The 24,324-nt window shown below is 48.4% G+C and overlaps 7 protein-coding genes across 7 annotated transcripts; 2 read left to right on the top strand and 5 right to left on the bottom strand.

Annotated features, from left to right (window-relative positions):
- Positions 1–1,175: 1,175 nt before the first annotated feature.
- On the bottom strand, positions 1,176–2,427 carry F9C07_2277603 (60S ribosomal protein eL31). Its single transcript, XM_041289789.2, has 4 exons — positions 2,311–2,427; positions 2,115–2,206; positions 1,629–1,703; positions 1,176–1,546 (listed from the first exon to the last, which is right to left on the bottom strand). Exons 2-4 carry the CDS (start codon positions 2,202–2,204, stop codon positions 1,340–1,342), a joined length of 372 nt encoding a protein of 123 aa, XP_041142895.1. The 5' UTR covers positions 2,205–2,206; positions 2,311–2,427; the 3' UTR covers positions 1,176–1,339.
- Positions 2,428–3,167: 740 nt separating this feature from the next.
- Positions 3,168–4,131, bottom strand: F9C07_2745 (carbon-nitrogen hydrolase; the record flags this gene model as incomplete). Its single annotated transcript, XM_041289788.1, has 2 exons — positions 3,168–3,991; positions 4,077–4,131. 2 exons carry the CDS (start codon positions 4,129–4,131, stop codon positions 3,168–3,170), a joined length of 879 nt encoding a protein of 292 aa, XP_041142894.1.
- Positions 4,132–5,488: 1,357 nt separating this feature from the next.
- On the top strand, positions 5,489–6,463 carry F9C07_2746 (uncharacterized protein; the record flags this gene model as incomplete). The annotated part of the gene is made up of 1 exon (XM_041284762.1): positions 5,489–6,463. The coding sequence occupies one exon, from the start codon at positions 5,489–5,491 to the stop codon at positions 6,461–6,463; it is 975 nt and encodes a 324-aa protein (XP_041142893.1).
- Positions 6,464–6,762: 299 nt separating this feature from the next.
- F9C07_2129464 (uncharacterized protein) lies at positions 6,763–8,842 on the bottom strand. Its single transcript, XM_071509107.1, has one exon. It carries the CDS (start codon positions 8,284–8,286, stop codon positions 7,045–7,047), a length of 1,242 nt encoding a protein of 413 aa, XP_071363836.1. The 5' UTR covers positions 8,287–8,842; the 3' UTR covers positions 6,763–7,044.
- A 523-nt stretch (positions 8,843–9,365) lies between these two features.
- F9C07_2277600 (cytoplasm to vacuole targeting protein) lies at positions 9,366–21,094 on the bottom strand. Its single transcript, XM_041289787.2, has 4 exons — positions 19,422–21,094; positions 16,595–19,355; positions 11,202–16,502; positions 9,366–11,146 (listed from the first exon to the last, which is right to left on the bottom strand). Exons 2-4 carry the CDS (start codon positions 16,754–16,756, stop codon positions 10,178–10,180), a joined length of 6,432 nt encoding a protein of 2,143 aa, XP_041142892.1. The 5' UTR covers positions 16,757–19,355; positions 19,422–21,094; the 3' UTR covers positions 9,366–10,177.
- On the bottom strand, positions 17,773–19,545 carry F9C07_2749 (adenine deaminase/adenosine deaminase; the record flags this gene model as incomplete). The annotated part of the gene is made up of 2 exons (XM_041289786.1): positions 17,773–19,355; positions 19,422–19,545. The coding sequence occupies 2 exons, from the start codon at positions 19,543–19,545 to the stop codon at positions 17,773–17,775; spliced, it is 1,707 nt and encodes a 568-aa protein (XP_041142891.1).
- On the top strand, positions 20,657–23,969 carry F9C07_1249310 (Na+ dependent nucleoside transporter C-terminus-domain-containing protein). The gene is made up of 3 exons (XM_041289796.2): positions 20,657–21,706; positions 21,792–23,043; positions 23,103–23,969. Exons 1-3 carry the CDS (start codon positions 21,405–21,407, stop codon positions 23,376–23,378), a joined length of 1,830 nt encoding a protein of 609 aa, XP_041142890.1. The 5' UTR covers positions 20,657–21,404; the 3' UTR covers positions 23,379–23,969.
- The last annotated feature ends 355 nt before the right edge of the window (positions 23,970–24,324 follow it).

The following is a 24,324-nucleotide window of genomic DNA, read 5'->3' as shown; positions in this document are numbered from 1 at the left end:
CAGCGCCGACTTCATTTTGTCCTCTTGTACTTCTGACCTTACGATTTCTGGGAACTGTCTTAGCAAAACCGCGTTTCTAATTCGATCTTTGAGTCTTGTTTTCCCCATCTGGTGTTATTGTTCGCCGTCGCACTCATGTGTTTCTTACTTTTCTTTTTTTGTGTCCTTTTCTGTTTGATCAATCTGAGGCACTTGTGTAACTATTTTGCATGCTGCAATTGCAACCGCATACTCGGAGAGCATCATGTCGTCGTCTGTCCAACCAGCGACGAAAGTCTAGCATAGCGTTTGGGTTTTGAGGGATCAATGGAATCAATCGGTTTTTGGTATTTAGAGATAATATACGACACCACGCTGTTTGCACACTGTGATATCTCAAAAACCAGTAGAGAATGTAAAGTCCACACTGCCCATTTTTCCTACAAGAACAGCCATCTCAGCTGAGGTAGAAAATAGCCCACCTTGGAGGCTTGTTCACGAACAAGCCAGAAATTAATTCCGATGAAACCAACTAGCCCCCTACTAATACGTACCTCAATAATATCTACTTAATATAATCTCTAGCGTATACACAACTAATTTCCAAATTAACCAGGAACCCACTATAGAGTACGAAGTATCCCACCCCCCGATCAGAAGTTAGTTACTCAATTAACCCACTGATTCCTCCCCAAACACTCTAATTAAAAGAAACCACACGCAACAGAACGTAATATAATCCAGAAAGAACCTCTGGAAATCATATCCGGATCCATTCCCCCCTCCTTAGTTTCTGGTAGTGCCATGAACGGGGCTACGGTTCTGGATACTTCTTAGTATGTCCCGTAGACCGGGTCCGTTGTTTGAAAAGGGGTAATGGTCGTATGTTCTCATGTCTGTGGGTTTGGGATTTGGGTATGTTGGTGCTATATGAGGATATTGGTCTATTGTTTGGTTTGTGAGAGAGGGGTTGGTGGATTAGGAATATTGGGGGTTGAGTTGGATTTAGTCCAATGTGAGTAGGGTTCTACTTCTGGTAGTAGTTTTGGGTAGTCGAGTGATAGGATGGATATCCATACACTTCTCAATATACATGACAGAAAGCCTATTAGATGAATTATAAACTCCAGGAACGTGATGCACGCGGTTAGAGAGCTAGTGGAGATAAATTTACACTACGAAAGCAATATGCGGAGTCACGACAGGGAAAGAAACTTTTCCGATTTTTTTAATTTAAATGTTCCAACCCAACCGAGCAAGACCCGACCCGGACGGTATCGTAAAAACAGAGAGAAACCCCATCATTTCATAGAGTAACAAAAGGTATATCTAATATGGAAATGAAAAAGATTTTCCCCGTTTACTCCTCGTCGACGACAGCGGTGTGGAGACCCTTGGTCTCCTTGACGTTGACGGCGTAGACCATGGAGTAGAGCTTCTCCTTGGCGTTCTCCTCGTCGTTACGCTTGCGGGAGATGCGGACACGGAGACGGAAAGGAACGCCCTTGACACCGGCCTCCCAGACCTTCTTGTTCAGGGCAGGGTCGATGCGGACATCCTTGGTGCCCTGTACCAAGTACACAGCGTCGTCAGTCATGGATACTCTTGAGAACCAATCAGGTAAGTTGGAAGGAAGAAGGGGAACATACCATAGCACGCTCAGTGAAGGCCTTGATCTCCTTGATAGCGCGAGGAGCACGCTTCTTGAAGGAAACACCGTGCAACTATACCCACAAAAAAGTTGAATTAGTCTTCCGCCCGAATGCCATCTGGGAAAAATATGATCTTGAGAAAAATCTGCGAACAAGATTTGCGGCCATAGAGGTGGACTTCATAAAACTAATTCTTCTTTTTTGGTCTTGGTTTCTTGGGAACGCCTGATGATTGTTCCTCCACACACACGCAAAAGCAGGCATGTTTCATCCCTCCCTTTTCTGTAGATGTATTCCAAGCCACAGAGAAAAGGTTTTGGTGCCAGAAGGATTATTGCAGTGTTCTCCGTCCATTGCCTCCATGTCGAAACTTGCTTGTTTGTCTTGTTCCGCAGATCGGGGTTCGATCGACGAGAATACGACCGATGTGTGCAAGTAGGGATAGCGAAGACTAGTGTCTTAGCCTGTTGTGATTCAACGTACTCTCTTGTGCATGTTGATGGTGTACTCGCGCGAGACGACATCGGCGATGGCCGAGCGCTGCTTCTTGCCGGTCTGAACGGTGGTGGACATTTCTGATTTTTCACCCGTTGGTTAGTTGTCTCAAACCGATTGAGATTGATTTTTTAATAGAGCGATGAAGATCACAGTATAGGCTGATTGCACAAAGACTACTCACTGGATGTTTTGACGAGGCGTCGGCTGTCGTTGGCTGAAGTGCTGTCGTGAGATTGAAGATTTTCGGACGGCTCTCGTTTTTCCTCGTCGAAATTCAGTGTGTCTCGCTTATCGTCCCGGAGCCCCTCCCATTGGCTGCGGGTAGATCACGTGACAGAACATAGTCATGACATCGAGGAACAGGCAGGTCATCACACTACTCAAATGGCCATTGTTCTTTTGCTGAGATACTAAATAACGAATTGACAGGGAACAATATGTACTCGCCATTCTTGAACATATCTTCTGCACTGGTCAACGATCAAGTTGAGGAAGTACTTCATGGATTAAGTACCACGTGACCCAGAGTTATACAGTCGTTGGTCCGAAATGGGTATAGCGTAGATCATTCTCTACTCGTACATTGCCCTAATTCGATAGATGGATGGATGTTGTTATGGCTCATGCATCAATGTATTGGCTTACGACACCAAGCATTCCAATCACCCACCAGGTAGCCTTTGATCTTGTCCCTGGTGCAAATCAAGGCCTCGGTTTAGCCACCGCGCAGCAACTAGTAACCACAACTTGATATCATCTGCTCATTGGTGCCAGCGCCTTGCATTATTCCATAATAAGACAAGCAATATCCTAACTGGGAAAGTACAGAGATAAGTTGGGGGAACACAGTTTACCTCCTTCTAAGATATTAAAGGACCTCTTAGTAAAGAGTCTCGGACTGTTACTAGAGTATTATCAAACCTGATACCATCAGTATTACTTTTGGTATATTCAATAACTAGGTTCGATTAACCGTTATAAACACTAGATTTCATGACTCGATTCGTCGTTATTCCTGAATAATTCATAATGACAGACCTATTTCTCAGCGCTCACATCTGGGTACAGATCAAACCGCCTCTGCGTATAGACAGGAATGCCCTTCCTTGTGCTTTGAATGGTGTCATTGTCCAGATCAGCATAGACAATAGTCTCTTTGTCTTCCGCCTCTACTAGGACTTCCGCGGCTGGGTTGGCTATCAAACTGTGACCCCATGCGTGGTAAGTGGCCTCCATATCGCGCGCTGGGCTACACAGCCCCACATACAGCTGGTTATCCACCGCACGAGCGCGTGCCAACAGAGACCAGTGCATGGGACCGGTGGTCATGTTGAACGCGCCCGGGTAGATGAGTGCAAAAGCGCCCTTTCGCGCAGCAATCATGGCCGCCTCCGGGAAACGGATATCGTAGCAAATGGCAAGGCCGATCTTTCCATAGTCGGGAAGATCAACAATTGTCAACTGGTTTCCGGGCGACAGGACCTCGCTCTCCTTGAAAGTGATCTTTCCTGGAATATCGATGTCGAACAAATGGGTCTTGCGGTGGGTCCCTATTAACGAGCCAGTGGGAGAGAACACGAGGGAGGTGTTATAGTATTTCTTCGTTGTGGGTTCTAGTTCGGGGATGCTACCTCCTACGAGGTAGGCCTTGGCTTCGGCAGCGATGGCTGACAGGGCATGGTAGGAAGGGGATTGATCTTCGGTAGGGGGCGAAGGGAGAAGAGTCTCGGCGTATTTGGGAAAATATTGGGTTCCGTATGGCGAGTTGAAGCATTCCGGAAGGACGATGAGCTTGGCTCCTGCCTGTGCTGCCTCCAGGACCTTAGTGCGAGCGTGGGCCAAATTAACGGCTTTGTCCGCGCCTATTCCATCGCGCCGGGCTCGCAGTTAGTACGGTGTTGATAAGGGGCCGTTTAATGACGATCCCATAGGGTGAGTGAAACATACCGGAGGCGAGCTGCACCAGGGCTAATTTCAACGGCTGTTTCAATAGAGCGGCCATGGTTGTTCAGTCCGGTTATGACGGATGCGAATACGTAGATTGAGGGAGTATTGAAGAGGAAGTTTGTGCCAGCTGCGGGGGGGGATGTACAAGTTTAGGGTATAGATAGTGTCGGGGTTGGAGACTGTTGGAGTAATGACTTAGATGAAGAGACCCGCCACTACTATCACGACTACCTTAACTAACGGAGTCGGCGTCGGCACCCAACTCCGACCCCGGGGACACTAACCGAGTCGTTGGAGTACCATTTCATTCATTGGAATTCATTCCTCTTGAACTCAGTTGAAGGGGTGGTCTTGACTCTGGACATATCGGTCTCATAAATGATAGGTAGTCTATCGCGATCTTTATCTGACACATGCGCGTCTCCCATGGTTTCGACTCATCACAATTCTTTCATGATCACGCAAATCACCGAACTCAGAGGCTGAAATCCACGACGGATTGCATAAGAAACGGAATTAGTGTTTCATCCTAGGACAGTCGGATAACGCCGTAGTAACCGAGTAAGACCGTTCCGGAGGAGATGCGCTGTAGGAGCACTAATGCTTAGCGACGATGACTATACTTACAGTGCAGATTAATTTAATTCCTGGGCTGAATACGGGGAATTGCAAACGCTGCAAACGGCTTTTAATTGGCCGGGATCACGTGCGACGAGTCTGGCCGCAGTCGATTTGGTGAAGGAGAAACCAATAACTTGGACTAAGTGAACATCGAAACCCCCTGAGAACGAGACGCACTGATGTTCTGCTGGCTCTACCAAAGCGAGAATAATATCACTTGAATAGGGGGCGAAAATACCACTCTCGCGTGTTCTTTTTAACACGCCGCCTCCTACTTACTCCACATCATGACATTCCCACTGACTTATTCCATTCTTTCCTTGATTCCGGTCAACGTCTCTTGAACTTACGCCGGCGGCGGTTCCACAGCCAATTGAAAGTCGTTCTACGGCCTTTCCGCGCGGAACGTTAAGGACGTTCCCCACGAACTGTTCCATTCGATTTGCCCCCCAGTGGTTCGGTGGTTCCTATTCAGGAGAGAGCCGTTAAAAAAATTAAAATAAGAAAAAGAGAAAAAAAAGAAAATCTCGCAGATTGGCCACCGGGATCTAGTGGCCTTATATCTGCCTAGAACGCGCTCTGGTGTCTTTCACACCCAACCCTATGTCCCCATCCGAGCGGCATTGATATACCACACTGTGGCCTGCCACCAATCAAGGCTACAACATTGAATGCTGGGAGAGACAATAGTCCTTACAAGTCACCGCGTCTAATTCTTCGAAATAACACTTGGGATCTCATATATATTCTCCTAGTGCTTTCGAGTCACCTTGGGACTACAGTACTTCACAATGTTCGAGGACTTCTCTTTCTCATCTCCCTCGTCCACCAAGCCGCCCCGCCTGGCGTTCGATGGGGACGACAATCTCATGGTCGACTGCGACAGCAGTCTGATCTCTCCTCTCTCCTCACGGTGTCCTTCGCCTCGTTCCACCGCGACACACCGGATTCCAAGATCGTTGCCTCGCTCACGGTCCTCCTACTTCCGTTCCGCCCAGCCCCCCACCTCCGTTCCCTTGTCTGCGTATGACGACCATCAGAAGCGTCTTTCAATCAGTACCTTGACAAGAAAGCTGCATGAACACACCATCAAGACATCAGACAATGAGACGCAGTTCGGCAGACCCGCCACGCCAACGTCGCCCCAGTCCCTCGACACGTCGGACCGATTCCCGGGATATTTTTTGACCCCTCCAGACACAGACCACGATGACGAGGGTTCCTTGGACTCTCCATCACTCACATCTGGTTCTCTCTCGCCTCAGCCCCAGTCTCCCTTTCTGAGTCCAACATCCGTTCCATGTGATCTCTTCCCGCAAACCGCGGACATGGATCCTCTGTCCCACTCTCAGGATAGCTGGAACATCCGCGCCCAGCGCCAGAACATCTCCCGTCTTCAATGCAACCACTCCGAACTAGAAGCCATTCGCCGGGCCCTCATCTCTGACGATGAGAAGCTGACCACCACCTTCGACCCAGATGCCTGCCACCCCAGCTCTATCCCTCCGCAAAAGTCCCCCCGCCGGAGAGCGGCTACCCTCCAACGGAGCCGGTTCCGCCCCCAATTAGGCCCTAGCCTTTTGGACCCGCCCTCGTCCGACTCCAAGGGACGGAGAATGAGCAGCGTCATCCCCGTACAGACAACTCGCATTGAGAAGAATTATCATTCATCTTCGCGGGACCTGCGGAAGAAGAGTGAGCAGGGACTGAGACGGAAGAGTCTCGTCAGTGCTGCTTTGGCGTCGATGGTGGAGAAGGAATGTTAAAATCTATTTTTGTTTTCGGTTTATCTTCTGTTTGGCATCTTTCTTTCGGATGGATATATTCAACTTTTCTTCAACTCATCTTTTCTTTTCTTTTCATATTTCATATTTCATTTTTTTGTTTTTTCTTTCTTTTCAATGTCGTTACTTGTACATATTGAGGTAGATACCCTGATTGTGTGATTCTCGGTTTGGTTATTATCGGCGGCATGGAGGTAAGGGGTCCGGTGAAAAAAGGCCCACAGCACAATTGATTCGATTCGGGTTTACAGGCATAGACGAATATGAACATTCAGGCTATTTCGGTCTTCCACATTCTATCCCATGATTAAAAGACATATACAACTAAGATATGACTGGTATCGAAGTACAGAAATGGAAGAAACAGCAAGAAACAAAAGTCGCCAGAGGAACAAAATAAGAAAAGAGAATAAAAGCCGTGCTTCCCAGAAGCACAAGCCAGAACAACAGAACACAAAAAGCTCAAGGTTAAAAGACCGCTCACAGCAACGCTTATAACATCATCATCAACGGAGTCATAACCGCACGAGTCTCATGAACCGCAAATAAGAAACCTACTTGGCCTACTTCCCTGTCTTCCTGCGAAACAACCCGTAGAGTTTCCGCAGGGGACCTCTACGCTTGCGACTAGAGGTTGATCTCCGGGTTGGACGGCGGTGGAGTTTGATCTCGGTTCGTGGAGTCATGGTCTGTTCGTTTGAGGGGGGTTTGGTGGCTGGGTTTATGCCGATATCGAATTGCCAGAGGCCCTCGTGGGGGTTCATGGGATGGTTATCGTCGTAGACGGGATCTCCGGGCTCGCCGAGATCGCTTTCATTGGTTGGACTGGCGCATTCTCTGGGTTTGGAGGCGAGGTAACGGGTCATGTTGAGGGTTGTTTCTTCGAGGAGTTCATTGATGGAGGGCATGAGGTGGTGGTGGAGGCCTTGGGTGTCGCCAATGTCTAGTTGGGACTTTCGGTTTTCGTCTTCGAAGGCTTCTTCAGCGTGGCTTTGGGTGTGGATGTGAGGTTGCGGTGGGGGATCGTAGGACCAAGGGTCCGATTCGATGATCACGGTGTCTTCTGTGAATGAGATGTAGGAGTCCCTGTTGTGGCCTGTGGAGAAGCTGTCGACGTCTTCGATGTACGAGACGATACGAGCGAAGTGGAGTGATTCATGGGGATTGAGGATCTCGAACGATGTACCTTGATGGATGATGGTTGTGGTGGGCTTTTTTATGTTGAGGAGCATTGAGTCCGAGTACCGCTTTGTGTGACTGTGAATAGATGCTGGGGGATTGCGTGGAATTGGTTTGGGATATGGGTCGGGATATTTCTCGAGACGATCCCGGAACGTGTCCTGCATGTGCGTGTGAAAGTCAGATCGGCTGCCAAAGTACCGCCCGTCCATTAGGGCACGGATGAGATGGCGGCTTACCAGGATCTTATGGGGGTTTTGCTGGAGGCATATATGGTCGTCTACAGAGCTGGGGGTCCCCGGAGCTAAATCCGCAAGTAAGCACTGGTCTACTGGAGATATATGGCGGTGATATCCCATACGGAGGAAGCCATCCAGGCTCTCAGGCTGCTCGCTCAGAGCGCTGGGTGATTGCGATGGGGATAATGGCGGCGGGCTTGACGCCGCCGACGAGACCGAGAAAGGGTACTCGTAGTGGTCGTCCAGAGACATCTGGGACTGGTTCAAGTTCAATGCGGCGTTCTTTCGCCGTAGCTTTTTGATGTCCGGACTGTCGCTGGTCGCTGAGTCGCAACTTGACAGATACTGGCGGTATTCATGCAGAGAGCGATTCCCTGGCATACACATGGTGTTCAAGGATGTTGACTGGGGAGAGCAATCCCGATCTCGCAATGGAGATGATGATGATGGTGATGAGGACACTAGTAGTGGTGATGCGGTGAAGATGGATGGAGTCAGGTCCACCGTTTAGATCTCTCACACTGCAGCTTTTGAGATGTATAGGCTAAATTCAATAGTCGATTGTCTTTGTTGACCTGTATAAAAGAAGAGAAAGAAACAGGCGGTATGTGCCGTCTCTATACTGATGCATTGGGAGACTGTCTGTAGCATAGCCCTCAGTCTGGAGAGCTCAGTTGATGTTGGACAATGATGATATCAGCATCGTTTGGGAGGCCTGGATCGGGACCCAAGGAACCCAATGTCCGGGGGAAGTCTATTTATTGATCGCTGGTGGAGTTCGGGGATATCCACAATCCACACTGTCCAGGTACTTGCGACATACACAATTTGATATTCAACAAATGGAATTGTAGTGCCGGGTAGAGTAAAAAAGAAAGGAAAAGAAAAGAAAAAAGAAAAGAAGGAAGAAATTTGCAAAAGAACTACAGAATTACAAAAAAAAGAGGCGAAAGTGCAAAAGAAGAAGTGAACGAAAAAAGTAAGTAGCGTCGTCACATTGCCAACATGCAAAATTTGACCCACCAAGTATGAGAGGAACTTGTCCAGCGTTCTGGTTGGGCATCCGCTAACGTGGTCCAATCTCACTGTACAGCCGCAACCGGATCACTCTGCGTCTCCCACTCACTGGTTCGTTTCCTGAAGATCTTCGTTTCACTTTACGACCTCCTGCCAGCCTTGTTCCCCAGGAACCTCTCCCATTCGTTCGCAGATTGTCTCGAACTCTCCAATCACTTGCAGTCCTCCGAGTGGGTGTAGTCGAAGTCCTATTCTTATCCTGGCTTATACTATGTGGCGATGGTCATCTGCTTCCTTCAGTGGTCTCGTTCTTTCTTTTGTTTTCTTTCTAATCCCCACCATGCTCGGTCCCTTTCTTTTTCTCGTTCGAATAATGACCATTCTCTTCCCACTCAGCCTTGTTGCATGGCCTCCCTTTCGTATCACCTTGGAGTAACACTGGAAGGGGGAAAAAAGAAAAAAAAAAGAAAAAAAAAAAAAAAGAAAAGATGATGTAGCCGTGTCCACCTGCACATGTAGTCCTACATTCCTGTCCGCCCTGATCAGCATTGCAGAGGTGTCCCAGATCCTGTCAGGCGACCAACTACGGTGGATGTGCCACAAATGACAGCCCCTGTCGTAACCCATAACGTTGTATACTTAATATTGAGTAAGGCCTATCATCGACACCTTAACATCCTACTCATGCTCATTTTATACCAATCTTCCTATGCTGAGTCACGTAAAACAACCAGACGCGAGATTAACCGTAAGATGCCAAATCACTGGGCTGGTCCAAGACAGAAGATCAAGACAGGATAGGGAAGCCCTCAAAATGACGCCAAACCAAACACCAGTCATGCTCAATTTCGATGGGTGAGGAATAAAACCAAAGAATAATAATCTTAAAAACAAGTGTATCAGGGCTAGCAATGGAAATCAGGATAGCATCGTTATATCATCATCATGAGCCAATACGCGATGGCCGGGCGGCTAACTCGATCTCAGGTACCTGCCTGTGTATCCGTCTGCTCAGTTATGTACGGTTACCGTGAGCAACCCTTCCAATTTAGACAATGTAGCAATGAATGATTGAATCGAAGAGAAGGACCATGCGTATCAGCAACCAGAAAATCGAACCAACCAGGGATCGGCCGTTAGCCGAAATATCGGAATCGAAACGCAAAAAAAAAAAAAAAAAAAAAAAGAAAGAAAGAAAGAAAGAGAGAGAGAGAAATTCTCTAATGACGTTTATATTTCTGAGAGATACAGTCAACCCAGGTCAAAGGAAATTGGGGGAATGGGGGGCAGCAAAACTTACATCTTCCATTTTTCGCCTATTGCTGGGATCCAGAGTGTTTCCGGCCCCCAGAAGCGTTTGTCCCACGGCCTTGGATACCCCGATCGCAGGACGGAGAATAACCGTTGGTGCACGTTTCCATACAGCCTTTGCAGCTGCTTTGGCGCTCCCGCTCTCAACGACTTCTCCAGGCACAGCAACGATGGCATCTCGAGTCAGGAGCAAGTCGCGTTCTAATCCCCTGAATGCTCCCCGAAGGCCTTGAACAACACCAACTGGCTGGTCCGCATAGAGAGAGATCTTCTTCGCCTCCTCCTCATCACCTAGTTCTTCTTCCGCGCCAGCCAACTGCGTATTGGGGGATGTCAACAGATCTTCTGCGCCCTGCAGGACGGTTTGAGTACCAATGGCGAGTTTGGCACCAAGCTTGACAAGCTCGTTAGATGTAGTCTTAGCGAAGGCGAGTGCCCCCTTCTGTATGCTCCGTACGATGCGACCGTCCTTGCGATACTCACGCATAGGAACGACCACGAGGTCCTTCACGCCTCCTCCCACGTTGACTAGGGACCTGATCGGTGCAAGGCCAGCGAGGACGCCTGGTAGTTGATTTCTCTTGATATCTGGCATCCATATGTCATTCAAGGTCTGCCCAAGCTTGTCAAACCCAGATACTCCATAGATGATGACATGACGCATGACCATATCCGCCCCGTCTAGAACGAAGAAATTCATAAACTCGGTCGTGCGTCCAGACCGAAGCCCGGTATAATCGACTCGCTTGGGTTTGAAGTCGAGCTTGACGGGAACTGCGTTTATCTCAACTCTCTGTAAAAATGGTATGTCTTGCGGGGCGCTAGAGGCAGGCGCAGAGTCATCTCGAAATTCGAAGAAACGGCACAAAAAGTCGAGAGCATCTTGATCAACATGAAGCCTTAGGGGCAGAAGGGTGGCCTATGGTATCGTTAAACATTATAGGGAGGCAGTTGGAAGTTCCTCTTTTCCGTACCTTTAAGACAATCTCGGATGCAGCGAGCTCAGGCACAGGCCTGACGGTCAAGATCTCTAAGTGCACCATACTGGTTCCACTTTCTTTCTCACCCACTTCATGCATGTAGGTCGCAAATTTCTTCCAGGTCGAAGTAGGCACATGATCGAATATTTCCAGGTCATTGACTCGAACATCCAGAGAGCTTTGCGTCTCGCCGGAGTCCGGTGGGAAGACGACAAGATCCGCGCATATACCTTTGAGCTCAAATGTCATTTTATGATATTTGCTTCTGGATAGCCGCAGCTTCTTTCTGAAGGAAGGCGACTGGCTTTGTCGTACCGTAGCCCCTGTGACTGTGGTTGTAGTTGCGTAGCTGCCGGTCTCACTGACAAGATCATCAATGTTGCGGTTGATATCGCTGCGAAGCTCTCGCGGATCTTTGTTAGCAGGAATGCCTATATATATTGAGTTAAACAGACAGTCGCCAATGACGGACTCCTCGTCTTCGTCGAAGCTTGGGGAGGCCCGATTCGCCCTTGCTCGCCGGTCCGTAGCCTTTCTCTCCACGTCTTTGACCGCCTTGGATATTGTATCTCTTGTCCGCTGCCAGTCATAGCCATCGAATAGGTTCCAGATGACATGAGCATCACGGACCCTGATTCGCAGAGGACTCTTCTGAAGCTTCGTGTCGTCTGAAAGTCCATAAGTGTTTTCGGTAGAATCCCATCTGTGTGCTGTACCTCCAACAGCTGACTGTGTTGCAAAATGATCATCACGGAATTCGAGGTCGGAAATACTGGATGATACATAGTACTGAGAGTGAAAACTATCAAGAAGCTCATTTGATCCTGAGGCCGTCATAGCCTCGTGCAGAGATCCGCCTCCAGATGTTGGCTTCGCTGGATAAAAGTCACTTACGTACTCGACCTCATCCTCAATATGGCCCTCCTTATCCTGGATATTTTCAGCGGAATCACCGGCTGTCTCAGAGACCCCTTCCAGACTCGAGCTTGAATTCAGAGCAAACGCATCGCCCGAAAAAGATGCTAACATGTCTTGAAGTGGGAGAACCTCAGTCCGATACTTCTTGGTCACGCTTGGAGGTGTAGGAGGCTGCAGCCCATTGACTATGCTGATGAGAGTTTGTGTTGAATCGGCACATGTTTCAAGAATCAGCAAGTCATCCCTGAGTTCCACATCTAGCGACTGTGTCCCGTCTTCGCCCGAGCGTAGCAATTTCACACTGGCCGTTGCTGACGATATTGATGAAACGGTAACAAAGCCCATGTCAATAAAGGATTGGACCTGGTTAGTCGGTGGAGCAGTTGAGTTCCTCCGATGTGAATCGTCTGTGCTGCCCATATTTCGGACATCGTCAATAATCATGATTGACGCTTTGCGAAGATCTAGCGTAGCCTCAGAGGACGCTCCATCGTCCATGGCTCCCGAGAAATTTGCGTTCGTGAGCACGACAAGACCTTTTGCCTCAGAGCCACGAGGGTTGAGACCAATGACGCAGTCTCGCAGGGCTAATGCCAATATAGTGGGTCGTACAGGACTTTTAGGGCTTCCCGGCTTTATTGCTGATTGAGATTCCTTTGAAGGCTGCAGCTCCGCCAGATTACCTATAGACTGTGCCATATTGGCAGCAAAATCGCTGGTCGTCGAACTTTCATTGAGACCGAGAAAGGCAATCGCTGCTGGAACTGTGTACTCGGCGCGTAGGTTATGCATTTTGACCTTGATGGTGGGTTCCATTTCATCGGCAATGAAACGGGCCATGAGCATGGGGTGCGGGATTTGACCTGATCTTTGCTCGGCGCTCAACGGAAGCGCTTCCCCTAAAAGTTCCTCGGTGCCGTTTCTGAGAACCGTCGCCGATCCAACCTGAGCGGCTACAAGAGAAGGGATGCTTATATACGCCACCTCGGCATTCTTGAGGCGTGCTGTTATATCGCCAACTTTACCCCCAACGTTTACCCGGGCTTCAAAATCTCGGATCAGATTTAGAGTCAAGAGACCAGGTCGGTCGTCCTCAGGCAAGTATTTCGCAACATTCGACAGCCTGCTTAATTCATCCCCAAGCTGTGGTAGCGAGTCAAAGTCAGTGATGCGCGAAATCATGATATCCGCCCCAGCGATTGTAGTACGAAGCACAGAGCCTTGGCGTCGCTGTCGGAAAAGCGTATCTAGCATAATGTCATCGTCTTCATCGTACTTGTCCTTAGACGGCGTGATCAACGACAGCAGACGGTCTAAGTCGACCTCCTTTGGAGCGAAGAGATATTCAATTCGGATGTTGCTCAAATTAATTTTCGCAGGCGCGTCTTTAGAATCATCAAGCGGTAATGGTCCACTAAGTTTCGCTTTGTCGATTTGGACTCCCACGCCTTCAAATCTGCTAACAACCTTAACCGCAGTCGTTCTCAGTTTGAGGTAATGAGATTCTCCAACAATATTGAGCGCAACACCACCGATACGTGCATTCACTTTCCATGGCAAAGAGGTATCCTGCGGGAGTTTTTCAGGCGAAGGCGGCGCTTCGAAATGTACTCCACGCGGTCGCTTCGGTGGATCCTTCTTTGGTGTCTTCGCACCTGAGGCAGATGAAATGGAGCTCCCTAGCTCTAGGATCGTGCTTAGACCTCCAATCCATCCTACAACCTCCTCCAAGCGTTGTATATTAAGGTTGAGATGGAGAGGGAGCGTAGTGACGTGAATCCTTGCGGATTCCAATGACTTGCTCATGGAAAGGGAAATATCTCCATGCATGGGCGATAAAACATCCCTCATGGATTCCCTCATTTTTAGGTCTTGATTGAATGAGATTAGGTCCTCTGAGGCGACCCCTAGTGTGAACTTGGTTATATCTAGGCGAAGTTTCGTTTGGTCATTAGTTGATGAGAAATGGGCTTTCAGGCCAGAAGCTGTAGTTTGCAGAACGATGTCCTCATGCATTAGGCCGAAGAATGTCGGAGAGTACTGTCGAGATTCACCGAAGGGGTTTGCATGTCCTGGAACATGTTCAACGAACTTGATAGAGAACTTATTGAGAATCAATCCGAAAGATTCTTTTGGTTGTACTTGTTCTGGTGCTTTGCTTTCTGAGTTGTGTTTCTTCGGGGGTTCTCCGTCGCCGTGGCCGAAAGCGTTGACGATTCTCTTACCGATCTTGATAACAAGCCAGCCTATGGCAATATCAAACTGCACCTCCGCAGAATGGATCTCGACGGTTGCCTCGTCACGTTCGCTACTGAATCCAGCGTCATGCTTGGTCTTTTCCTGGTAGCCTGAAGCTTTATGATCAACACCTTCATGCGGAGAAGACGGATCGTTGGCGCCACTACGAGGACCCGGAAAGCCATGAATTCTAGAAGCTAGTAGATCATCATCAATCACAGAGTCCTGCAAGTACGCCGTTGAATCTTTGAGACCATCACTTGACATCTCTTGGTGAGATGCTGATTGTGAATCTCCCGGCACTTTTTCGTGGTTAACCGAAGGGATCCATATGAGAACCTTGTCAACACTGACAAATCTCTTCGCCACGTCCGTCAGTCTATTGAATCCCGGTGAGGTCTGAATCGATTCTCTACCGGTTGTTCCAGTCGTTGTCTTCTGAAGATTATCGATAGAACTGGCATGTGACAAGTATATTTCTTCCTGGGCTGTAAGCTTAGGCGTTGTTATTGTTTCATCTTGTTCGCTATAGGCGTCCTGCTCCATTGCTGTAGGCGTTTCATGGAAGCCTGTATCCCTCACATAAGTAGACTCCGGCGAGTCCCAAGCACCAGGTATATTAGGCATGAAACTGTGTGACGTCGAGCCTTGGCTTATCGCGCTCATATACATGCTTTGCGCTTCCTCGTTAGAAAACAGCCTGGACTCCGATAATTCACTCTCCTTAAAAGATTCAGAAGCGGAGCCTGAACTGTCGGGCTCGGAACTGGGCGCACAGACAAGAGGCAATTGTTGCTTATATCCAGGACGGAAGTCCTTTTCTGGGGTTAATCCAGACGACCCGGGTTCGGTTATAGCCTCAGGAGCTTCTAGAAAATGCTGATGGCTCGGTAGTCTTGCAACTTCCAATTCATGTCGGTCATTGAGGGGGATCAGGGCACCCTCAGGATGACTGTTTTGGTCAGTTAGTTCGGCTGTATGCTCTGGACTTTGTGAACGAGGGTTATCCCTGCTCCTCCGGAAAAGCCCATCGACCCTAGTTTGCATATCATCTAGGCGCTCAGGATCATCATCCTGGAATTGATAATCGATAACTGAATCAAGGTAAGCTGGGTTGTCCAGCAGCTTTTCATCGTCTTCAAACTGCCGGGAATCCTCAAGAGAACCATAACTCCTTTTCCCGTCCTCCGTATCAGCATCAGAAAAACGGCCGTCATACGTGTAAACAGATCCTTCTAATCTTGGTGTATGCTGTTCTTCCAACTCTTGTCTAGTGAGGTCCTGCGGTGGCTCGAAAATGGTCGACCTTGTCATAGCTAAAGCTAAACTCGATTCTGACGAGGTCTCCGGAGAAGGCGACTGGGCCCTACTTGGAGGCCGGCTCGACTTTGGCTGTACTGGAGTAGACGGTGAGGCAGGAGCAGCGAAGCGAGAATAGTTGGAGAAAACGACAGGCTCAGATATCAAAGCAAGATTGATATCGGATAGGGAAACTAATCGTCTTCTCTCGGACGATGAGGCTTCACCTGATTCGGAATGAGTGGACACAGCACCCATGCTGACCTGGCGCACACTTAATAGTCCTGTTATTAGGTCCGGTTTTTCCTCCGGATGCCTTTTTGACGAGCCCTCTTGCTTGGTCTCCACATCCACGCGTATAGAGATGTCGTCGACTTGGACCTGGAGTCGATCCACCACCCCTTTTAGGAATGCAGCGACAAAACTGGGCAACGATACGGTTTCGTTTCCGAGACCGAGCTCCTCTTCGTCATCGCTCGAAGAGGTCGATGTATGCTGCAGGACCTGGGACTGCGAGGAGATTGCAGCCTGAAGTTCTTCCTTTTCTTCTTTCGGCTCGGCCTGAAGGAACGACTCAGCGAGATCGGTCGGGTTGGGGAGTATTGGTTCGTCCCCAGAGCCCGGGTCAACTCGCCCTGATGTCTTTTGGTCCGTTGTTGCATCATGCGTTTCAGCACGACGAGTCTCCTCCAACGGTAGCCTTAAATGCACATCGATTCCGCTAGCTTCACATATTATACCGCTGCTGTAAATATCGGCAGGAACCGTGAGCTTTAGGAACTGAACACGAGCACTGAGCAGCTCGCTTGACGGAGGGAGGTGAAGGAGTGTGGCTAATTTCTATCCCAAGACGTATACATATCAGCGCACCGAAGCAGAAGCACCGAGACGCTCGGCCCGGCACTGACCAGGGATCAGCATGGTTCACTCACCTCGAGTCTCAAACCTATGTCCCGTAGTTCAACGGTACTACGTTGTCCCCAGCGGATGCCTAGGCTATCGAGATCTAGTGCTTCCGTATCGACAAGCTCCAGGCGAGACAAGGCATATCTGAGCAACCGCTTCTGAAAGAACGAGGGCAGGAAGTAGGCCATTTTGGTGGGAGGAGGAGCCGACCGGGGCTCATTTAAAGACCGCAGGTGTCATCGGGTGGGTATCATAATATGAAAAAGAGAACGCTGAGCGGATGTGTTGTAAGGCTAAGGCTTGATACTTCCCCCAAGGGGACAAACAGATGCGGTAGTTGGGTATGGATCGATTAGAATGACGTTCGGGGAAACCAGCGCTAGTGTTAGCTTAGTTACTGTATTTATCAGTAATAACAAGCAGATAGCGACGGTCGGATCAACCACCGCAAGTCAGGCGGAGCTCATCATTATTGGAGTAACCGAAAGAAAATCACGTCGTGACAACTCATACATACGTCAAATGTCGGTAGTGGGTGGTATTGAGCTGTTCAGTTGTTTGAAAACTACACGGACCACCAAATAAATACGCGCTCATCTTAGAACTCATCAACCAAGTGAACCGTGGCAACCCAACGAGGGAGCTGCCGGTTTAGGGTAGTCTACGCGTGATGGATCTTCTTCATATCACCCACGTTGTCACGGGCGCATGGTTTCCACCAGGGTACAGACTAGTTACAACACGAGCAACAAGCATGAAGATCTGGATATACCTAGACCATGACTGTTTCTCTACTGTTAAATCTGTACCTTTCAAAGTGATCGCCAGAGATAGAGCATCCAGTGGTAACGCTGAATATTGCTGAGGCTAAGAATACTACTAGTCCAGGAATAAATTACTATAATTACATTCCGGTAGATCATTTACGGAGCATACGGGTATGACCGTTATTATCTCTGCGAACGACTCATCGCATCATCAACATTCCTTGCGTCCCACGTGACCGGACGATCACGGTATATTCCTGAGTCAGTCATCTGCATTCAAGCTCCACTGTGGGTATTGTATTCCAAAGCCCTAGTATATGGACCTCTGAGCAGGGTCCTGACGAGTCCTGATGGTGTTTAGAGACACAAGACCTCAGTGGTATTATAGATTAGCTATTTATTCAATAATTCGCCCCTTAACAACTAAAGCTTAAAGACTAAGATATATCCACTTCAGCGAATTCCAGTGCTACCCACTCGCAAAATTTCTCGAAGCAAGCATACCAGTCCCGTAAACGGGTGGCCTTTATGCCTTCACCCAGTATTCCCTCTCGGATATCTGAGAGCCATTCGACTGTTGACTGGTCTTCATAGCAGCTCCACCGGATTGAATTCTCCACCATCATTGCAAGGCCCGGAAGCTCAAGGTTATCGGGGCCCTGAAGTGCCTGCCAAAACTCAAACGTTAAGCTATTCAATCCACGCTCGGAAAGGTCTGGAAAGTAGCTGCTTAGAGAGATAGGGACGCCCCGGGATAATAGAACGGAAAGCGGATCATCCAGTGTGAAATCTGTTCTGCTAGTCATACCCTTCACAATAGGGCAGACCTCGACAAGGATCTTTTTTTCCTTGATCAGCTCCAGGAGTAATGGATGCTTATAAAGCGGCTCCCCAGGGCCTAGCCTCCTAGTGCCAAGTAGAATCGCATCAAATAAGTCGTGTTCAGTCTGTTTGCCCTCACAAAGCTTTTCTCCGACATGGAAAAGGAAAGGGATATCCACCCCTTCTTCAGCGCACTGTTTTCGGAACCAGAACAGAATGGGAACGAGGTCGACAAGTGATCTGGCATCGTCACCTTGCCCTATCACATCGAACCCACAGATCACCTCTGGAAAGTCCTGCTTCGCCAGGATACAGTTTATCATGCTACCGGATATTTCCCTGTTTGATAGTGTGCGTGAGGCCGTCCAGATGATGCGTGCTCCACATAGCGTCCTTCCTTCTTCCGTACTTCTGAAAAGCTCAAGTTCCTCCTGAAAGGCTTGACACCATGCAGAATAGTCCTCTTCGGGAGTAGAGTTTCCTTCCCGTCTGTATGGGAATGTAAAAGAATTTCTAATTTCCACATAGCTTATGCCGTCGTCAGCAAGTCGTGAAAACATCCAACGAAGGCATGAGCGGAGGATTGGTTCGTAGCTTAAAAGAGAGTTAACAACAGATGATAAAGTCTTGTAGGCATTCAACATATCATCGGACCCATGCTCATGATATGAATGCTCTGAAGCGAAGATACATCGCTTCTTCAGCCAGTCACGAAACCCAGCTTCTCCGCCGTCGGGAAACGACGCCGCCGCCTTTTGTAAGCTGATTAAAATAGATGGTTCGTAGCTGGGGTCCCATAACGTTGGCTCGTTCTCCGAGTTCTGTACTGGTGGTGAGTATCGAAAGTAGAAAATCCCTTCTTCATAATCCCGTTGAGTGGTAAAAGGCTTAGGGGCGTATATGTGGATGCCCGGTGTTTTGAAGGCCTCCTCTATTACAATGTCGATATCGAACATGGTCTCCATATGCGCATGTAACAGTGACCCCTTCGGCATCTTCTGTAAGATTCTCCATAGTTCGGTTTTCTGCACCTCACCCCTGTTAAGGTGAGACATGCGACTCGTTTGAGAGGGGGTGTTTAATTGGCGGGGATTTCCCTCGTTCAGCCCTAAACTTGTCAGATCGCGGGCGCGTATCTTGGAAACGATCTCGCAAGCCCTCGCAGCAACTGGCGACAAGGCCTTACGAAGATTGGTGTCTATAATAACAACTTTGGTGAGTAATAAGATTCGGGCGAATGTCTAGCTACCTGTGGGGAACTGACCATATCGCTGCTTTTGCTCCTCCAATACGAGGGAGGTACGGCCCTTCAAGTACTGTTGAATGAAAGGGTCGTCAACCTGGGGTATCCCTTCTTCTAATTCCCAGTCGATATCATTTGAGCTCATGGTGAAAGTGTAGCTCGGTTGAAGAAAAGTGATGACGGAGGTCAAGGCAGGGGCAGATGATCGATGACATTGACATGGTCAGGGTTCCCCGCTTGAGGTATGGTGGGCCATGTTTGTTTGCGGCACAGTCTAACTTTATCCGAACTGCCGACTTCACCTGGCGATTGAATAGTTACTTACTCCGTACAGAGGGCAATATCTCATTGTCTGCGAGACTTGATCGGACGATAATTCTCTCGAGACATGTGATCAGTCGAAGGGATATTGCAGAGCAACGAATAAAAGACTCAAACACCTCACGGTAGGACGCCGATGTAACCTAACAATGCAATATGCAAGTGGACAATGAACGAGCCGCCCCGATGAATACGGGGCAAATTTGATGCTGCTAAAGTATATCCTGGAAGTGTGGATGGCCATGGAAAATATCACAATTGGTGAATTACCCCGGATCGTCGTTATCATATCTAATTCTGTACAAAGACCAGACCAAAAGTCCGGCAATCTCCGTACATACATCTCATAATGTAGTAATCAATGTCACCCTAAATCAAGAAAAGGTATTGGTGGCTTGGCACTCCGAGAGCTTATCGAGCCCTATCAGAAGCCCTCGTTTGTTGGTCGCACAGTGGTAAAACAACGCTCGGCAACCCTCCGGCGTACACCGATACAAAAGGAGTCCATTGATGTTATCTAGTTTATACTTGGTGGGCTTGGCACCTGAGTCGAAAGTGCGGTTAGTGTCGGCGTGCTTTACCCCTTTGAGCCCATAGCGCTAATTCATGTACTCCAGAGTGGTTGAGAGCTGAGGTATGCCCACTTGTGGTGCCTTCTTCAACACTCTGAAGTGGATATCCTTTTCAAATAGAAACTGTATTCAAACCTCCACAACCACGGTTCGGTGAATTAGTGGTAAACCCTAACCTTATAACGATCAATCACACATATCATCTTGAAAGGGATACCCAGGGCCAAAAAATATCTGGTCTCTGCCTGCATAGTTTATTTCAAGGGGAAGAACGGCATTAACCCAATCAGCAGAGGCGGCACACGAGCGACTTCTTTGGTGCGGAGATTTATTGTCAAGGTGTTGGCAAACTAAGAAACTCTCGCCTCTCATGGTTGCTCTTCCGCCAATCTACGGCCTCAGGCTTGTAATCTTACCCCTAGTGACGTTTAGTGCTGCAACAGTCTTATCACCAGACAAGAAAAAAAAAAAGATATCTTTGCCACTTTCTGTAACTTGGGATTTGGTAAGTGGAGTTTTAGCTTAGCTCTTTTCTAAGAAAATTTTCGCTTTTTCTTTTCCATTACTGGTTGAATCCACTCCCCAGCCACCGGTTGTAGATGGTCTACTAGTAGTAGTTTAGCACGCTGCTCCGACACAAGGTCTCGGGAAGAGAGTATGGAAAAAGGAAGAAGAAGAAAATTTCCCTAGGCATCCAGAACAACCGTAGAAAACTAGCCACTAGCGTCCTGTATAGTTGAGAACACCATACCATGCCGTGCGACAAGGTCTTAAGGTTAAGAACATACATTATCCCCGCTTACTGCTTGTCAACCGATAAGTCCCCAGCCTTGCATCGGTCAGTTTTCCTTTAACGGGCCTTATCTCAGGTGGACGTGGCCTGAGCTGAAATTTATTACTCGTTTCACACAGATTTTTATTATCTCATTATCATTCCCCAATCATTTCACATCTGGGTCCATGCATTTAATAAAATCCTATTAATCTTCCCCCCGGTCCTGCCCCGTCAGTGAAATATTGATCAGTGATCACATTTTGACCTTGCCACAGCCTTGAACAGATCAACGGGGTTAGCCCACGTGCTACTTGATACAGTACAAGCTACGTGGAGATGGTGGATGAGAAGAAACCAGTGGACAACGACACTATGCCTACGATGGAGGAAGCTACGCCACAGCATCATGGCGCAGTCCCCAATGCGCAACGGGATATTGAGGAAGATATCACTTACACGAAAGATGTGCACTCCGAGAAGAGAGAACTACCAGAGTCGGACTCTCTCAATAGTTGTGGCCAGAAGAAGGACGAGAAAGACGAGGAGGCAGGTGAAAACGTCCCTTCTCGGTCGTGGCGCCGCTATCGCCCGTGGTTGAAGCATGTTGTCTACGCCGTCATCTGGCTTTTGTTCACCGGGTGAGTTGTGCCTTCTTCGAGCTGTCGGGGACACCTGCCAGTGAGGTAGCTGTGATCTTTTAAAAGCTCATTATGTCACTTATAGCTGGTGGATTGCCGGTCTCATCCTCCACCGGTATGATCTGGGCTGGTTGATCCCATTCTTGATCTACCTCGCGATTACTTTGCGCCTCATCTTTCTCTATGTTCCTATTTCGATTGTGACGAGACCGGTCTACTGGGTATGGAACCAGACCGCTTCACGATTCGTCAGCCTGATTCCAGAAAAACTGAGAATCCCCAGCGGCGCGCTCCTGACGATTGCAGTGATTATCGTCGGCTCATTCGCCTCACCGGAGTCTGCAGACAATACCCGCGCAAACCGGGCCGTCAGTCTCTTTGGACTAGTTGTTTTCCTCTTTGCTTTGTGGCTTACCTCAAGAAATCGGAAGAAGATTATTTGGCATACCGTCATCGTGGGAATGCTTGTGCAATTTATCGTTGCACTCTTCGTCCTAAGAACCAAGGCTGGGTATGATATCTTTAACTTCATTTCCACGTTGGCCAGAGAACTCTTGGAATTCTCCAAGCAAGGTGTGGACTTCTTGGTGGAAACTGGATGGGCCAATAAACACAGCAGCTGGTTCCTCGTTAGTGTTGTCCCGGCTATCATCTTTTTCGTGTCTATCGTGCAGTTGCTCTACTACACTGGCGTTCTCCAGTGGGCAATTGGCAAGTTTGCCGTATTCTTTTTCTGGGCTATGCGTATCTCGGGAGCTGAGGCTGTAGTAGCAGCTGCATCTCCCTTTATCGGACAAGGCGAGTCAGCGATGCTCATCAAGCCTTTCGTTCCCTATCTTACGATGGCGGAAATCCACCAAATCATGTGCTCCGGATTCGCTACTATTGCAGGATCAGTCCTGGTGTCCTACATTGGAATGGGTTTGAACCCCCAAGCGCTGGTGTCCTCATGTGTGATGAGTATTCCGGCATCCCTGGCAGCATCTAAGCTGCGTTGGCCCGAAGAAGAGGAAACCCTGACAGCTGGCCGTATTGTCGTCCCCGAAGACGATAGCCACAAAGCAGCTAACGCCCTCCACGCATTCTCCAACGGAGCTTGGATGGGTATTAAGATTGCAGGCATGATTGCCACTACGCTTTTGTGTATTATCTCCCTCGTAGGTCTCGTTAACGGCCTGCTGACCTGGTGGGGTCACTACCTGAACATCTACGAACCGGACTTGACCATTGAACTCATTGTTGGCTACATCTGCTACCCGATTGCCTTCCTTCTTGGTGTCTCCCGCGACGGTGATCTCCTGAAGGTCGCTAAACTCATCGGAACCAAGCTTGTTATGGTAAGTCCCATTGGCTTTGACTCAAGAGAACAACAGACATGCTAACAGACTCCAAACAGAATGAATTCATCGCGTACGACTACCTGCAGAACAAAGAAGAGTTCCAAAGCCTGTCTCCCCGCTCCCGACTGATCGCCACTTATGCCCTGTGTGGTTTCGCCAACATCGGTTCTCTCGGAAATCAAATCGGTGTGCTGGCCCAGTTAGCCCCCAGCCGAGCTGGTGATGTTTCTCGTGTTGCCGTCAGTGCCATGCTCACGGGTGCCATCAGTACTCTGACAAGTGCGGCCATTGCGGGTCTCCTAATCACAAATGAAAAGCAATACATCTCATAATCCTAACAACAATGCGGGGACATTGGATTTGAACATGTATCGTGCCATTTGAACTGTACTATTTAATTGCGGGTGTTCTTTTTGCAGTTTTTCTTCGATGTTCGCGATTTTCTTTGTCCGTTTCGAAGCCGAAGTATGTATATACTTGTATCCACATGAGTCCAGGAGCTCACGATCTCAACTCTTTTTTGATGCAATGACTAATGGGAGTCTTCGGCTCATTGCTCTGCGAGCAGTAAATACTATATGATTATTTTGATCCTCTGACTGCAGCCAATTTTGTTAATTCCTTAATTCCCAGACATTCTCTGATTATTCACACATGATTTCCTTGTGACTGCTCTGTCTACAGGTAACTGCACACCATGCTACAGTACGATTGCTGTAATGTATTCCAATAAGCGAACTTGATCCACGCTTTGCGTCGGTGTGTCCTGTCTTCTCTCTCGCTGTTTCAGTAACCTTATCCTTATCTCTGGTAGCAGAAACCCCTTCGTCTTTCATAGTCAGACTTTAGACATCTCTGTGAGAAATCCATGCGGCTGTCCTTCTACTGGTTGTCAGGGGGTTGTCCGTGGACACAGATTGCCTGGGCAGCTCATGGCACTGAGATCCATGAAAACACCTCATGAGAATTAACCTACCTGTCACGAGGACGCCAAAGAACCCAACTAGTACCCTCAAATCGATTGGAATGGATATGACCGTCCTAGCTGACTTGGGATATAAATGATCACGGCAGGCTAGGTGTGACAAGATTACATCAGCTAAGCTGCCGAATATCCATAGCATTTTAGTACGCAAGACACTTGAGGTAAGAAATCATTATGGAAAAATAGTTAACAGTTATTACTTTGCAGAAGAAAGAAAGGAACATATTTATTCCACGGGCGCGAGCACTCTTATACTTGAGTTAAACCCGCAGTCCCATAACAGAAGTTGAACC

This window comes from Aspergillus flavus, chromosome 2 (assembly GCF_009017415.1).
Source record: "Aspergillus flavus chromosome 2, complete sequence".
In the NCBI taxonomy this organism is placed as follows: domain Eukaryota; kingdom Fungi; phylum Ascomycota; class Eurotiomycetes; order Eurotiales; family Aspergillaceae; genus Aspergillus; species Aspergillus flavus.
Note: the sequence above shows the minus strand (reverse complement) of the source record. Positions and strands in the feature narration are given on the sequence as shown.

Coding starts and splice junctions, on each gene's coding strand:
- F9C07_2277603 (XM_041289789.2), bottom strand. CDS start 2,204: ATGTCCACCACCGTTCAGACCGGCAAGAAGCAGCGCTCGGCCATCGCC. Junction 1,704..2,114: donor CCATCAACATGCACAAGAGA/GTACGTTGAATC, acceptor TTGTGGGTATAG/TTGCACGGTGTTTCCTTCAA. Junction 1,547..1,628: donor CCTTCACTGAGCGTGCTATG/GTATGTTCCCCT, acceptor TACTTGGTACAG/GGCACCAAGGATGTCCGCAT.
- F9C07_2277600 (XM_041289787.2), bottom strand. CDS start 16,756: ATGGCCTACTTCCTGCCCTCGTTCTTTCAGAAGCGGTTGCTCAGATAT. Junction 16,503..16,594: donor ACATAGGTTTGAGACTCGAG/GTGAGTGAACCA, acceptor GTCTTGGGATAG/AAATTAGCCACACTCCTTCA. Junction 11,147..11,201: donor CATCCGAGATTGTCTTAAAG/GTACGGAAAAGA, acceptor ACGATACCATAG/GCCACCCTTCTGCCCCTAAG.
- F9C07_2129464 (XM_071509107.1), bottom strand. CDS start 8,286: ATGTGTATGCCAGGGAATCGCTCTCTGCATGAATACCGCCAGTATCTG.
- F9C07_1249310 (XM_041289796.2), top strand. CDS start 21,405: ATGGTGGATGAGAAGAAACCAGTGGACAACGACACTATGCCTACGATG. Junction 21,707..21,791: donor ATCTGGCTTTTGTTCACCGG/GTGAGTTGTGCC, acceptor TGTCACTTATAG/CTGGTGGATTGCCGGTCTCA. Junction 23,044..23,102: donor TCGGAACCAAGCTTGTTATG/GTAAGTCCCATT, acceptor GACTCCAAACAG/AATGAATTCATCGCGTACGA.